We start from the raw sequence: 15,798 nt of genomic DNA, 5'->3' as shown, positions 1-15,798 counted from the left end.
TCTCCCTCTCTCTTCTCCCTCTCTTCTCCCTCTCTCTTCCCTCTCTCTCCTCTTTCTCTTCCCTCTCTCTTCTCCCTCTCTCTTCCCTCTCACTTCCCTCTCTCTTCCCTCTCTCTCCTCTTTCTCTTCCCTCTCTCTTCCCTCTCACTTCCCTCTCACTTCCCTCTCTTCCCCCTCTCTTCCCTCTCTCTTCTCTCTCTCTTCCGTCTCTCTTCTCTCTGTGTAAATTGTGCTGACTGTTTTGCCCTTGAACAGTCCTCATTAAGCTAATGTAAACCTTCATAACGGAAAACACACAACTGACTCAAACGGCGGCCTCAGAGCTTGGGAGGTGGTCATTATGGAAATCAGGTGGCTGTGAGAGGAGCCGTGGCGAGAGGGCCTTGTTCATTAATTCATGCACTGCAAATCGCTAACTAATTTAGCCCCGCTGCCTTGTCTTCCGCTCCTCTCTCCTCTGTAATGGATTATTCCATAGAATTATTTGTCTCCACTTCATCTCCGCTTCCTACAAAGACCACCAAGAGAGAGAAGAGAGTGGGAGAAGAGAGAAGAGAGAGGGAGAAGAGAAGAGAGAGGGAGAAGAGAAGAAGGAGAGGGAGAGGGAGAAGAGAGAGAGAAGAGAGAGAGAGGGAGAGAGAGAGGGAGAGAGAGAGAGAAGAGAGAGAGAGAGGGAGCGAGAGAAGAGAGAGGGAGAAGAGAGAGTGAGTGAGAGAGAGAAGTGGGGAGAGAGAGAGTAAGAGAGAGAGAGAGAAGTAGGGAGAGAGAGAGAATAGTAGGGACAGACAATGAATCCTGATTGGTGCATTAGGACCTCAATTGCTGTCCTCACCTTCACGGGAATCAACTACCAACTATTTCCTGTAATTGTGTTCACATTCAGTGATATCCGACGAGGATGCTAAGACAGACAGACAGACAGACAGACAGACAGACAGACAGACAGACAGACAGACAGACAGACAGACAGACAGACAGACAGACAGACAGACAGACAGACAGACAGAGACATAGAGACATAGAGACATAGACAGACAGACAGACAGACAGACAGACAGACAGACAGACAGACAGACAGACAGACAGACAGACAGACAGACAGACAGACAGACAGACAGACAGAGACATAGAGACATAGAGACATAGAGAGACAGACAGACAGACAGACAGACAGACAGACACAGACAGACAGACAGACAGACAGACAGACAGACAGACAGACAGACAGACAGACAGACAGACAGACAGACAGACAGACAGACAGAGACATAGAGACAGACAGACAGACAGACAGACAGACAGACAGACAGACAGACAGACAGACAGACAGACAGACAGACAGAGACATAGAGACATAGACAGACAGACAGACAGACAGACAGACAGACAGACAGACAGACAGACAGACAGACAGACAGACAGACAGAGACATAGAGACATAGAGAGACAGACAGACAGACAGACAGACAGACAGACAGACAGACAGACAGACAGACAGACAGACAGACAGACAGACAGACAGACAGACAGACAGACAGACAGAGACATAGAGACATAGAGAGACAGACAGACAGTCAGAGAGACAGAGTGAGTGAGAGAGAGAGAGAACAATCAAGAACAAGCGAAAGAGAAGGAGGACCATACCTCTCTCAGCATGGTTCCTCTTAGCTTCGTGTCCAGAGTCCAAGGTGGCCACATCTCCTTCTTTAGGACCAGGCACAGCACTGGGAGATAGGCCCAACAGAGCATGGCTGGAGTACAGGCCATTCTGCTGCACGTCTGGAAAACACAGTATACCTTCAGAGAGGAGGTGAACATATTTCTATTCATTATGGATCCCTATTAGCTGCCAAAGCAGCAGCTACTCTTCCTGGGGTCCAGCAAAATGAAGGCAGTTTATACAAGGTTAAAAACATGACAATACATAGTGGCTAGCTTGATGTCATACCTGACATTAAAGTGGGTTTCAATGACATCAACAGTCCCTAACTGGACTCATAATCTGATTCCAGACGAAGCTGGAAAGACAGTGAAGATGAGAGCACTGTACGTACTGGTCCTGTCTACAGAGTGTTCTGGGTTAGGGTTAGAGTACGTACTGGTCCTGTCTACAGAGTGTTCTGGGTTAGGGTTAGAGTACGTACGGGTCCTGTCTGCAGAGTGTTCTGGGTTAGGGTTAGAGTACGTACGGGTCCTGTCTACAGAGTGTTCTAGGTTAGGGTTAGGGTTAGAGTACGTACGGGTCCTGTCTACAGAGTGTTCTGGGTTAGGGTTAGGGTTAGAGTACGTACGGGTCCTGTCAGCAGAGTGTTCTGGGTTAGGGTTAGAGTACGTACGGGTCCTGTCTACAGAGTGTTCTGGGTTAGGGTTAGAGTATGTACGGGTCCTGTCTACAGAGTGTTCTGGGTTAGGGTCAGAGTACGTACGGGTCCTGTCTACAGAGTGTTCTGGGTTAGGGTTAGAGTATGTACGGGTCCTGTCTACAGAGTGTTCTGGGTGCTGGGTTAGGGTTAGAGTACGTACGGGTCCTGTCAGCAGAGTGTTCTGGGTTAGGGTTAGAGTACGTACGGGTCCTGTCTACAGAGTGTTCTGGGTTAGGGTTAGAGTATGTACGGGTCCTGTCTACAGAGTGTTCTGGGTTAGGGTTAGGGTTAGAGTACGTACGGGTCCTGTCTGCAGAGTGTTCTGGGTTAGGGTTAGAGTACGTACGGGTCCTGTCTACAGAGTGTTCTGGGTTAGGGTTAGAGTACGTACGGGTCCTGTCTACAGAGTGTTCTGGGTTAGGGTTAGAGTATGTACGGGTCCTGTCTACAGAGTGTTCTGGGTTAGGGTTAGGGTTAGAGTACGTACGGGTCCTGTCTACAGAGTGTTCTGGGTTAGGGTTAGGGTTAGAGTACGTACGGGTCCTGTCTACAGAGTGTTCTGGGTTAGGGTTAGAGTACGTACGGGTCCTGTCTACAGAGTGTTCTGGGTTAGGGTTAGAGTACGTACGGGTCCTGTCTACAGAGTGTTCTGGGTTAGGCTTAGAGTACGTACGGGTCCTGTCTACAGAGTGTTCTGGGTTAGGGTTAGAGTTAGAGTACGTACGGGTCCTGTCTGCAGAGTGTTCTGGGTTAGGGTTAGAGTACGTACGGGTCCTGTCTACAGAGTGTTCTGGGTTAGGGTTAGGGTTAGAGTACGTACGGGTCCTGTCTACAGAGTGTTCTGGGTTAGGGTTAGAGTACGTACGGGTCCTGTCTACAGAGTGTTCTGGGTTAGGGTTAGGGTTAGAGTACGTACGGGTCCTGTCTGCAGAGTGTTCTGGGTTAGGGTTAGAGTACGTACGGGTCCTGTCTACAGAGTGTTCTGGGTTAGGGTTAGGGTTAGAGTACGTACGGGTCCTGTCTACAGAGTGTTCTGGGTTAGGGTTAGGGTTAGAGTACGTACGGGTCCTGTCTGCAGAGTGTTCTGGGTTAGGGTTAGAGTACGTACGGGTCCTGTCTACAGAGTGTTCTGGGTTAGGGTTAGAGTATGTACGGGTCCTGTCTGCAGAGTGTTCTGGGTTAGGGTTAGAGTACGTACGGGTCCTGTCTACAGAGTGTTCTGGGTTAGGGTTAGAGTACGTACGGGTCCTGTCAGCAGAGTGTTCTGGGTTAGGGTTAGAGTTAGAGTACGTACGGGTCCTGTCTACAGAGTGTTCTGGGTTAGGGTTAGAGTACGTACGGGTCCTGTCTACAGAGTGTTCTGGGTTAGGGTTAGAGTACGTACGGGTCCTGTCAGCAGAGTGTTCTGGGTTAGGGTTAGAGTTAGAGTACGTACGGGTCCTGTCTACAGAGTGTTCTGGGTTAGGGTTAGGGTTAGAGTATGTACGGGTCCTGTCTACAGAGTGTTCTGGGTTAGGGTTAGGGTTAGAGTATGTACGGGTCCTGTCTACAGAGTGTTCTGGGTTAGGGTTAGGGTTAGAGTACGTACGGGTCCTGTCTACAGAGTGTTCTGGGTGCTGGGTTAGGGTTAGAGTACGTACGGGTCCTGTCTGCAGAGTGTTCTGGGTTAGGGTTAGGGTTAGAGTACGTACGGGTCTTGTCTATAGAGTGTTCTGTGTGTACGGGGGAGCTGGAGATGCTGCTGCTGTGACGAGAGGACAGGTGACTCCCAGACCTCCTCCCGTCCTCCAGAGAGGGAGCTGGAGACGGACTGTCCCGAACACGCTCCTAGAATGAAGAACACCATAGTGAGTGGAAACACACTTCAACATCAATGAATATTTTACAATAATAATCACACTGTCCAGGAAAGGTTTGATGGACTGCTCTCATAGCTTGAAAGGACACTTCTGGCATAATATCATGAGACCATCCAGTGTACCTTTATAACAGGTAGTCGTAGCATAATGTACTACAGTACCCATAATGCTCTGACCTACCTTAAAAACAGAGGTGACTTCCATGCTAACATACCTTTATAATGAAGGTGACTTCCATGCTAACATACCTTTATAACGGAGGTGACCTCCATGCTAATATACCTTTATAACACAGGTTACCATGCTAATATGCCTTTATAACACAAGTTACCATGCTAACATACCTTTATAACACAGGTTACCATGCTAATATACCTTTATAACACAGGTTACCATGCTAATATACCTTTACAACACAGGTTACCATGCTAATATACCTTTACAACACAGGTTACCATGCTAATATACCTTTACAACACAGGTGGCCATGCTAACATACCTTTATAACACAGGTGGCCATGCTAACATACCTTTATAACGGAGGTGACCATGCTAACATACCTTTATAACGGAGGTGACCTCCATGCTAACATACCTTTATAACGGAGGTGACCATGCTAACATACCTTTATAACGGAGGTGACCTCCATGCTAACATACCTTTATAACGGAGGTGACCATGCTAACATACCTTTATAACGGAGGTGACCTCCATGCTAATATACCTTTATAACACAGGTAACCATGCTAACATACCTTTATAACGGAGGTGACCTCCATGCTAACATACCTTTATAACAGAGATGACCTCCATGCTACATACCTTTATAACAGAGGAGACCATGCGGCCGCGGGAGGAGAGGGTAGAGTGGTGGACCTGGGCAGCAGAGGCCATGCTGGCTAAAGTGTTGAGGTGGTTCATCTGACTCATCGCCATGGAGACGGAGGCAGGGGCCATACTGACAGGGATCAGGGGGTGTGACATCATCATGAACGGGAGGTGTTCCAGACCTGAGAGAGGGAGGGAGGGAAAGGGGGGAGGGAGGGAAAGAGGGGGAGAAAGAGAGAGATGGTTTTCTATTTAGCTTTGTGGCAGCATAACATACATTAGAGGGTGGAGTCACACTCTGGACACTAGACCAGACAGAATGCTGTTTGACTTCTGAAACCAGATTTCCAGAGCAACATTTGTGATGCTCAACATCCCAAAACCGAACATCTCTGGGGACATGATACACTTGAACAAACAAGGGGAAGAACATTTAAACAAAGAGTGGAAGGTCATATAACAACATCTGAGATGGACTCTTTAAAACAGCCAATCACAGTACAGAAATTACATCTCACTCAATCTCCATGACACTTTGCTTTTTTGTCTTCTGGGTGAAATCCCTAAAAAGACTCTTTGTTGATGATCCAGAAATAGACACACAGTTCCATTCCTCTGTCCCTCTGTCATACTCTGAGTGAAGAGGACAGGAAGAAGAGGAGGAAGAGGTGGAAGAGGAGGAGGAGGAAGATGATGATGAAGAGGAGGAGGGGGAGAATGAGGAGGAGGAAGGGGAGAATAAAGAGGAGAAGGAGGAGAGGAGGGGTGACTGAGAATAAAGGTTATTAGCTCTTCCACTTCACATTCTGATATTTATTCTTTTGAATTAAAAGCTTAAAGATGTTGGAATGAGAAGCTGTCTGTGAAGAGCTTTAGGACCATTACTAGACACTGGAGAAGAACAAAAAGAAAAGTGATTCATTAGACTGAATTGAATGATTGGATGATGTGGGAAAAACAAGAGCCTTTCCTTCCACTAGTATTATGCTAGCAGACTACTAGAGAGATCACTCAAAAGGAGGAAGCCACATATTATAGTAAAAGTCAAATCAAAAGTCCAAAAAGATGCAGTGCTGGTTAATAATCTGATTCCACATTCCTAATTATTATTCTGGTGGAGATGTGTTCATGATTTACATCAGACTTTTCTGTCTTCCTTCAACTGTCACTTTATATCATGATGTCTGGAGGAGCTCAGTAGAAAGTGCTGACGACAAACAGCCTCAGCCTCAGCCTCAGAGAAGACTCCAGAACATTAACCCCGTCTAACTAAAACACCACAGCGCTGTCAGGGTGTGTGTGTGTGTTTGGACCGAAGCCAAACTCTGGTCAGAAGAACCCCTCCATCAGTTTTGGGGCTCTGAAGGGTCCCATCTGTCTGTGATGGGACAGACTGAGACTATGACGGTGTGTTTCAGCTACCACAGAGCTAACGTCTGTCTCAGAAACACACTGAAGACAACTATCCACAATGAGGCCTTCATTTAGATGAACAGAAATAGCAGAGGTTGAGGACATGGTTTGGGCAGGTTACAGTGCTGTATGTGCTGGATTTGTAAAATACAACACCTAAACCTACATAGGAAATGCATAATATACACAATTACACCAGACTATTGTGTTAGCTTTTGCTCATTTCAAATTCAAATAGACAAACAGCTAGAAAATAAAAGCAAGTCAAACAAGACCCCTGTGTATCAGACCCACTATTTCACCCCTGTGTATCAGACCCACTATTTCACCCCTGTGTATCAGACCCACTATTTCATCCCTGTGTATCAGACCCACTATTTCATCCCTGTGTATCAGACCCACTATTTCACCCCTGTGTATCAGACCCACTATTTCACCCTGTGTATCAGACCCACTATTTCAGCCCTGTGTATCAGACCCACTATTTCACCCTGTGTATCAGACCCACTATTTCACTCTGTGTATCAGACCCACTATTTCACCCCTGTGTATCAGACCCACTATTTCACCCTTGTGTATCAGACCCACTATTCCACCCTGTGTATCAGACCCACTATTTCACCCTGTGTATCAGACCCACTATTTCACCCTGTGTATCAGACCCACTATTTCACCCTGTGTATCAGACCCACTATTTCACTCTGTGTATCAGACCCACTATTTCACCCCTGTGTATCAGACCCACTATTTCACCCCTGTGTATCAGACCCACTATTCCACCCTGTGTATCAGACCCACTATTTCACCCCTGTGTATCAGACCCACTATTTCACCCTTGTGTATCAGACCCACTATTCCACCCTGTGTATCAGACCCACTATTTCCCCCCTTGTGCATCAGACCCACTATTTCATCCCTGTGTATCAGACCCACTATTTCACCCTGTGTATCAGACCCACTATTTCACTCTGTGTATCAGACCCACTATTTCAGCCCTGTGTATCAGACTCACTATTTCACCCTGTGTATCAGACCCACTATTTCACCCTGTGTATCAGACCCACTATTTCACCCTGTGTATCAGACCCACTATTTCATCCCTGTGTATCAGACCCACTATTTCAGCCCTGTGTATCAGACCCACTATTTCAGCCCTGTGTATCAGACCCACTATTCAGCCCTGTGTATCAGACCCACTATTTCAGCCCTGTGTATCAGACCCACTATTCCACCCCTGTGTATCAGACCCACTATTCCACCCTGTGTATCAGACCCACTATTTCACCCCTGTGTATCAGACCCACTATTTCACCCCTGTGTATCAGACCCACTATTTCATCCCTGTGTATCAGACCCACTATTTCATCCCTGTGTATCAGACCCACTATTTCACCCCTGTGTATCAGACCCACTATTTCACCCTGTGTATCAGACCCACTATTTCAGCCCTGTGTATCAGACCCACTATTTCACCCTGTGTATCAGACCCACTATTTCACTCTGTGTATCAGACCCACTATTTCACCCCTGTGTATCAGACCCACTATTCCACCCTGTGTATCAGACCCACTATTTCACCCCTGTGTATCAGACCCACTATTTCACCCCTGTGTATCAGACCCACTATTTCACCCCTGTGTATCAGACCCACTATTTCATCCCTGTGTATCAGACCCACTATTTCATCCCTGTGTATCAGACCCACTATTTCACCCCTGTGTATCAGACCCACTATTTCACCCTGTGTATCAGACCCACTATTTCAGCCCTGTGTATCAGACCCACTATTTCACCCTGTGTATCAGACCCACTATTTCACTCTGTGTATCAGACCCACTATTTCACCCCTGTGTATCAGACCCACTATTTCACCCTTGTGTATCAGACCCACTATTCCACCCTGTGTATCAGACCCACTATTTCACCCTGTGTATCAGACCCACTATTTCACCCTGTGTATCAGACCCACTATTTCACCCTGTGTATCAGACCCACTATTTCACTCTGTGTATCAGACCCACTATTTCACCCCTGTGTATCAGACCCACTATTTCACCCCTGTGTATCAGACCCAATATTCCACCCTGTGTATCAGACCCACTATTTCACCCCTGTGTATCAGACCCACTATTTCACCCTTGTGTATCAGACCCACTATTCCACCCTGTGTATCAGACCCACTATTTCCCCCTTGTGCATCAGACCCACTATTTCATCCCTGTGTATCAGACCCACTATTTCACCCTGTGTATCAGACCCACTATTTCACTCTGTGTATCAGACCCACTATTTCAGCCCTGTGTATCAGACTCACTATTTCACCCTGTGTATCAGACCCACTATTTCACCCTGTGTATCAGACCCACTATTTCACCCTGTGTATCAGACCCACTATTTCATCCCTGTGTATCAGACCCACTATTTCAGCCCTGTGTATCAGACCCACTATTTCATCCCTGTGTATCAGACCCACTATTCAGCCCTGTGTATCAGACCCACTATTTCAGCCCTGTGTATCAGACTCACTATTTCACCCTGTGTATCAGACCCACTATTTCACCCTGTGTATCAGACCCACTATTTCACTCTGTGTATCAGACCCACTATTTCATCCCTGTGTATCAGACCCACTATTTCAGCCCTGTGTATCAGACCCACTATTTCAGCCCTGTGTATCAGACCCACTATTTCAGCCCTGTGTATCAGACTCACTATTTCACCCTGTGTATCAGACCCACTATTTTATCCCTGTGTATCAGACCCACTATTTCATCCCTGTGTATCAGACCCACTATTTCAGCCCTGTGTATCAGACCCACTATTTCAGCACTGTGTATCAGACTCACTATTTCACCCTGTGTATCAGACTCACTATTTCACCCTGTGTATCAGACCCACTATTTCATCCCTGTGTATCAGACCCACTATTTCAGCCCTGTGTATCAGACTCACTATTTCACCCTGTGTATCAGACCCACTATTTCAGCCCTGTGTATCAGACCCACTATTTCAGCCCTGTGTATCAGACCCACTATTTCAGCCCTGTGTATCAGACCCACTATTTCAGCCCTGTGTATCAGACTCACTATTTCACCCTTGTGTATCAGACCCACTATTTCATCCCTGTGTATTAGACCCACTATTTCACCCTTGTGTGCTGTTGAAATGTAACTATTTTATAGATGCATAAACCAATCCACATGGGAGAGAAGGGAACGATCTAAATATTGAACATTCAAGAAAACAAAACCAAAAATAAAACAATAGAAGGAGGAAGCGAAACAAAAGAGAGCTAATGACGGCTCTGTCGCCGTGCCAACGGAACGCTGAATAATTCCAAACACAAAGACACTAAACTTGGACCAAATTCCACACAATGTCCCAAATATAATAGAATGTGTGCAAACAAAAAGAAGTCCCCAAAGAAGAGATGGAAATAGAAAGAAATTTGAAAAAAAAGAGCTTTTACTAAATTAGGTGGATTACACATATGTGCAGTGGTTCATCTGGATGCCTTTTGCAATTTACCCTCCCTCCCTCACCCTTCCTCCCTCCCTCACTCACTCACCCGCCCTCCCTCACCCTCCCTCCCTCCCTCACCCTCCCTCCCTCCCTCACCCTTCCTCCCTCCCTCACTCACTCACCCGCCCTCCCTCACCCTCCCTCCCTCCCTCACCCTTCCTCCCTCCCTCCCTCCTTCACCCTCCCTCCCTCCCTCACCCTCCCTCTCCCTCACCCCGACCATAAAAACAAAAGATGTCCTCCTGAATGGAAGGAGATGAACGGATGTTGGAAGAATGGAAGAATTGGTTATTGGTTGCTATAGGACCCAGCTAATTACATGATATATTTTCTTAATGTCTGGCCTAGCCTTGAAACTTCAGCATAGTCCCTAACAAAGGTATCCATGGTTGCTCATCTAAGAAGAAAAATAATCTTACAAAACAGAAATACAGATAATGACAATAATGTTTTAAAAAACTACAAAAAAGGTTTATGATCCAAACTCTGTCAGGTTGGATGGGGAGCGTCGCTGCACAGCTATTTTCAGGTATCTCCAGAGATGTTAGATCAGGTTCAAGTCCGGCTCTGGCTGGGCCACTAAAGGACATTCAGAGACTTGTCCCGAAGCCACTCCTGTGTTGTCTTGGCTGTGTGCTTAGGGTCGTTGTCCTGTTGGAAGGTGAACCTTCACCCCAGTCTGAGGTCCTGAGCACACTGGAGCAGGTTTTCATCAAGGATCTCTCTGTACTTGTCATCTTTCCTTCGACCCTGACTAGTCTCCCAGTCCCTGCCACTGAAAAACATCCCCACAGCATGACGCTACCACCACCATGCTTCACCGTAGGGATGGTGCCAGGTTTCCTCCAGACATGACCCTTGGCATTCAGGCCAAAGAGTTCACTCTTGGTTTCATCAGACCAGAGAATCTTGTTTCTCATGGTCTGAGAGTCCTTTAGGTGCCTGTTGGCAAACTCCAAGCGGGCTGTCATGTGCCTTTTGCTGAGGAGTGGCTTCCATCTGGCCACTCGACCATAAAGGCCTGATTGGTGGAGTGCTGCAGGGATGGTTGCCCTTCTGGAAGGTTCTCCCATCTCCACAGAGGAACTCCAGGCTCTGTCAGAGTGACCATTGGGTTCTTGGTCCCCTTCGTGACCAAGGCCCTTCTCCCCTGATTACTCAGTTTGGCTGGGAGGCCAGCTCTAGGAAGAGTCTTGGTGTTTCCAAACTTTTTCCATTTAAAAATGACGGAGGCTACTGTGTTCTAGGGGACCTTCAATACTGCAGAAATGTTTTGGTACCCTTCCCCAGATCTGTGCCTCGACACAATCCTGTCTCGGAGCTCTACGGACAATTCCTTCGACCTCATGGCTTGGTTTTGCTTTGACATGCACTGTCAACTGTGGGACCTTATATAGACAGGGGTGTGCCTTTCCAAATCATGTCTAATCAATTGAATTTACCACAGGTGAACTCCAATCAAGTTATAGAAACATCTCAAGGATGATCAATGGAAATAGCATGCACCTGAGCTCAATTTTGCGTCTCATAGCAAAGGGTCAGAATACTTACAGTACCAGTCAAAAGTTTGGACACACCTACTCCAGTTTATTTTTTTTAATATTTACTATTTTCTACATTGTAGAATAATAGTGAAGACATGAAAACTATGAAATAACACATACGGAATCATCTAGTAAACCAAAAAGTGTTAAGCAAATCAACATATATTTGATAAGTAGCCACCCTTTGCCTTGATGACAGCTTTACATTCTCTCAACCAGCTTCATGAGGTAGTCACCTGGAATGCATTTCCATTAACAGGTGTGCCTTGTTAAAAGTTCATTTGTGGAATTTCTTTCCTTCTTAATGCGTTTGAGCCAATCAATTGTGTTGTGACAAGGAAGGGGTGGTATACAGAAGACAGCCCTATTTGGTAAAAGACCAAGCACATATTATGACAAGAACAGCTCAAATAAGCAAAGAGAAACGACAGTCCATCATTACTTTAAGACATGAAGGTCAGTCAATACAGAACATTTCAAGAACTTTGAACGCTTCTTCAAGTGCAGTCGCAAAAACCATCAAGTGCTATGATGAAACTGGCTCTCATGAGGACTGACACAAGAAAGGAAGACCCAGAGTTACCTCTGCTGCAGAAGATTAGGTCCTTTGAGTTACCAGCCTCAGAAATTGCAGCCCAAATAAATACTTTGCAGAGTTCAAGTAAGACAAATCTCAACATCAACTGTTCAGTGGAGACTGCGTGAATCAGGTCTTCATGGTCAAATGCCTGCAAAGAAACCACTACTAAAGAAAACCAATAAGAAGAAGAGACTTGCTTGAGCCAAGAAACACGAGCAATGAGTCCAAATTTGAGATTTTAGGTTCCAACTGCCGTGTCTTTGTGGAACAGATGATCTCCGCATGTGTGCTTCCCACTGTGAAGCATGGAGGAGGAGGTGTGATGGTATGAGGGTGCTTTGCTGGTGACACTGATTTATTTAAAATTCAAGGCACACTTAACCAGCATGGCGACCACAGCATTCTGCAGCGATACGCCATCCCATCTGGTTTGCGCTTCGTGTGTCTATCATTTGTTTTTCAACAGGACAATGACCCAACACGACCCAAGGAGAGTGATGGAGTGCTGCATCATATGACCTGGCCTCCACAATCACCCGACCTCAACCCAATTGAGATGGTTTGGGATGAGTTGGACTGCAGAGTGAAGGAAAAGCAGCCAACAAGTGCTCAGCATATGTGGGAACTCCTTCAAGACTGTTGGAAAAGCATTCCAGGTGAAACTGGTTGAGAGAATGCCAAGCGTGTGCAAAGTTGTCATCAAGGCAAAGGGTGGCTACTTTGAAGAATCTAAAATCTAAAATCTATTTAGATTTGTTTAACACTTTTTTGGTTACTACATGATTCCATATGTGTTATTTCATAGTTTTGATGTCTTCACTATTTGTCTAAAATGTAGAAAATAGTAAAAATAAAGAAAAGCCCTTGAATGAGTAGGTGTGTCCAAACTTTTGACTGGTAGTGTATGTAAACAAGGTATTTCTGTTTTTAAGAAATCTCTAAAAACCTTTTTTCGCTTTGTCATTATGGGGTATTGTGTGTAGATTGATGAGAGAAAAAAAAACGATTTAATCAATTTTAGAAAAAGGCTGTAACGAAGCAAAATGTGGGAAACGGGAAGGGGTCTGAATACTTTCTGAAAGCCCTGTACAAAATCTTGTATGTTGTAGATTTCCTAAAGGAAAAGAAACTTCAGTGTTGGGCCGGTGATGGCTTCTCTTTCCCACATTAAGGTGCTAATGGCTGCTTAGTTAATGTACTTCATGTGTGTGTGTGTGTGTGTGTGTGTGTGTGTGTGTGTGTGTGTGTGTGTTGGTAGTGATTTACACATCTGTGAGGAGGAAGTGGGTGGCTTTATGGAAAAACAGGCCAAATGCTTTGTGTTTGTTTATTGTGCAGCTCACCCTATAATTAACAATGGTTAACGTTTAACATTGTTTTATGGCTTATGGTAACGACACAAACAAAACACACACAGCAGTGGAGGCTGCTGAGGGGAGGACGGCTCATAATAACGGCTTGAACGGAGCGAATGGAATGGTATCAAACACCTGGAAACCATGGAAACCATGTGTTTCTATTTGATACCATTCAACTGATTCAGATCAAATCAAATCAAATTTATTTATATAGCCCTTCGTACATCAGCTGATATCTCAAAGTGCTGTACAGAAACCCAGCCTAAAACCCCAAACAGCAAGCAATGCATGTGAAAGAAGCACGGTGGCTAGGAAAAACTCCCTAGAAAGGCCAAAAACCTAGGAAGAAACCTAGAGAGGAACCAGGCTATGAGGGGTGGCCAGTCCTCTTCTGGCTGTGCCGGGTGGATATTATAACAGAACATGGTCAAGATGTTAAAATGTTCATAAATGACCAGCATGGTCAAATAATAATAATCATAGTAGTTGTCGAGGGTGCAACAAGCACGTCCGGTGAACAGGTCAGGGTCCCATAGCCGCAGGCAGAACAGTTGAAACTGGAGCAGCAGAACGGCCAGGTGGACTGGGGACAGCAAGGAGTCATCATGCCAGGTAGTCCTGAGGCATGGTCCTAGGGCTCAGGTCCTCCGAGAGAAAGAAAGAAAGAGAGAAAGAGAGAATTAGAGAGAGCATATTTAAATTCACACAGGACACCGGATAAGACAAGAGAAATACTCCAGATGTAACAGACTGACCCTAGCCCCCCGACACATAAACTACTGCAGCATAAATACTGGAGGCTGAGACAGGAGGGATCAGAAGACACTGTGGCCCCATCCGATGATACCCCCGGACAGGGCCAAACAGGCAGGATATAACCCCACCCACTTTGCCAAAGCACAGTCCCCACACCACTAGAGGGATGTCTCCAACCACCAACTTACCCTACAAAAGTAGGGCGGTTAGTTGCGGTGGATGGGTAGGCATAAAACGCAAACATCTAGCAACCCAAAGGCTGCATGTTCGAATCTCATTATGGACAACATTAGCATTTTAGCCAATTAGCTACTTTTCAACTACTTTGTAGTTACTTTTCAACTACTTAGCATGTTAGCTAACCTTCCCCTAACCCTTTAACCCAACTCCTAACCCTAACCCCTAGCCTAGCTAACATTTGCCACCTTGCTAACGTTAGCCACAACAAATTGGAATTAGTAATATATCAAAACTTTAGCAAATTTGTAACATATTATATGAATTGAAATTCGTAACATATCATATGAATTGCATTTTGTAACATATCATACAAAATGGATGATGGACATCCACAAATTAATAAATACCATACTAATTGTGGTATACCGAATTTATATTTACTATGTTACGTCAGCCCCTGAGTCCAGGTTGGAGCATTAGGCAGCAGCTGCCTCCATCAGAGGTGAGATTGATACACTTGGTAGAGATTGATAAAAATGGGGAATGCCTGATGATATGAAAATAATATTTGAGTTCCGGAAAATCATTGGCAAGTGTAAGAAACTGGTGCCTAAGGTTTGTGTCTGTGTGTGAACACTTGGCTTGAACACATCCTTCTACAGATTATTCCATAAGAAAGAAACTGAACAAATCTAAATGATTCCCCACCCTCTGCCACACATGACCACTAGCGGTGTGGAAACGGGAGATAGATGGAGACATAGAGAGGGAGAAAGCGCGCGCGAGAGAGAAAGAGAGATAGAGAAAGATGGAGGTAGTGGAATTCGGCGACACACAGAGAGCCCTTTTTAAAGAGATTGGTCTTAAGGAAGTGCAAGCCAAGTGACATCCCCACTGTTGATTGAAGGAGGCATTACACAGTACTAATCTATTGTGTAGTACACGCTCTGACACACACACACACACACACACACACACACACACACACACACACACACACACACACCATCGTAATTAATCATAAATCGTATTTGTGCCATTGTGTTGCTGTCTTTTCAGATCATGTCTGATCTTCTCTTTCTAAAGGTCACATTAGCCTTTATAAGATTAAACCTGACACACAGAGAGAGAGACAGAGAGAGGGAGAGAGAGAGGAGAGAGATAGAGAAAGAGAGAGATTCACAAAATGGGAAAAACACCAAATTGAGTCTGCATGCAGAATTCTGCAAACATATCCTCTGTGTACAACGTAAAACACCAAATAATGCATGCAGAGCAGAATTAGGCCGATACCAGTTAATTATCAAAATCCAGAAAAGAGACGTTAAATTCTACAACCACCTAAAAGGAAGCGATTCCCAAAACTTCCATAACAAGGCCATCACCTACAGAGA

General features: G+C 45.4%; 1 protein-coding gene across 2 annotated transcripts in view; it reads right to left on the bottom strand.

The window, feature by feature from the left end:
• The window catches only part of LOC106594895 (dachshund homolog 1), an 83,175-nt gene that overhangs the window by 20,594 nt on the left and 46,783 nt on the right, over positions 1-15,798 (bottom strand). For both annotated transcript variants that reach the window (XM_045699542.1, XM_045699543.1), the window contains exons 4-6: positions 5,046-5,233; positions 4,055-4,190; positions 1,645-1,779 (exon numbers count right to left, since the gene is read on the bottom strand). In XM_045699542.1, coding sequence (XP_045555498.1) covers positions 1,645-1,779; positions 4,055-4,190; positions 5,046-5,233 — 459 coding nt within the window. The remainder of the gene's footprint in view (positions 1-1,644; positions 1,780-4,054; positions 4,191-5,045; positions 5,234-15,798) is intronic.

Source organism: Salmo salar, chromosome ssa17 (assembly GCF_905237065.1).
Source record: "Salmo salar chromosome ssa17, Ssal_v3.1, whole genome shotgun sequence".
In the NCBI taxonomy this organism is placed as follows: domain Eukaryota; kingdom Metazoa; phylum Chordata; class Actinopteri; order Salmoniformes; family Salmonidae; genus Salmo; species Salmo salar.
This window is presented reverse-complemented; position numbering and strand designations above follow the sequence as displayed.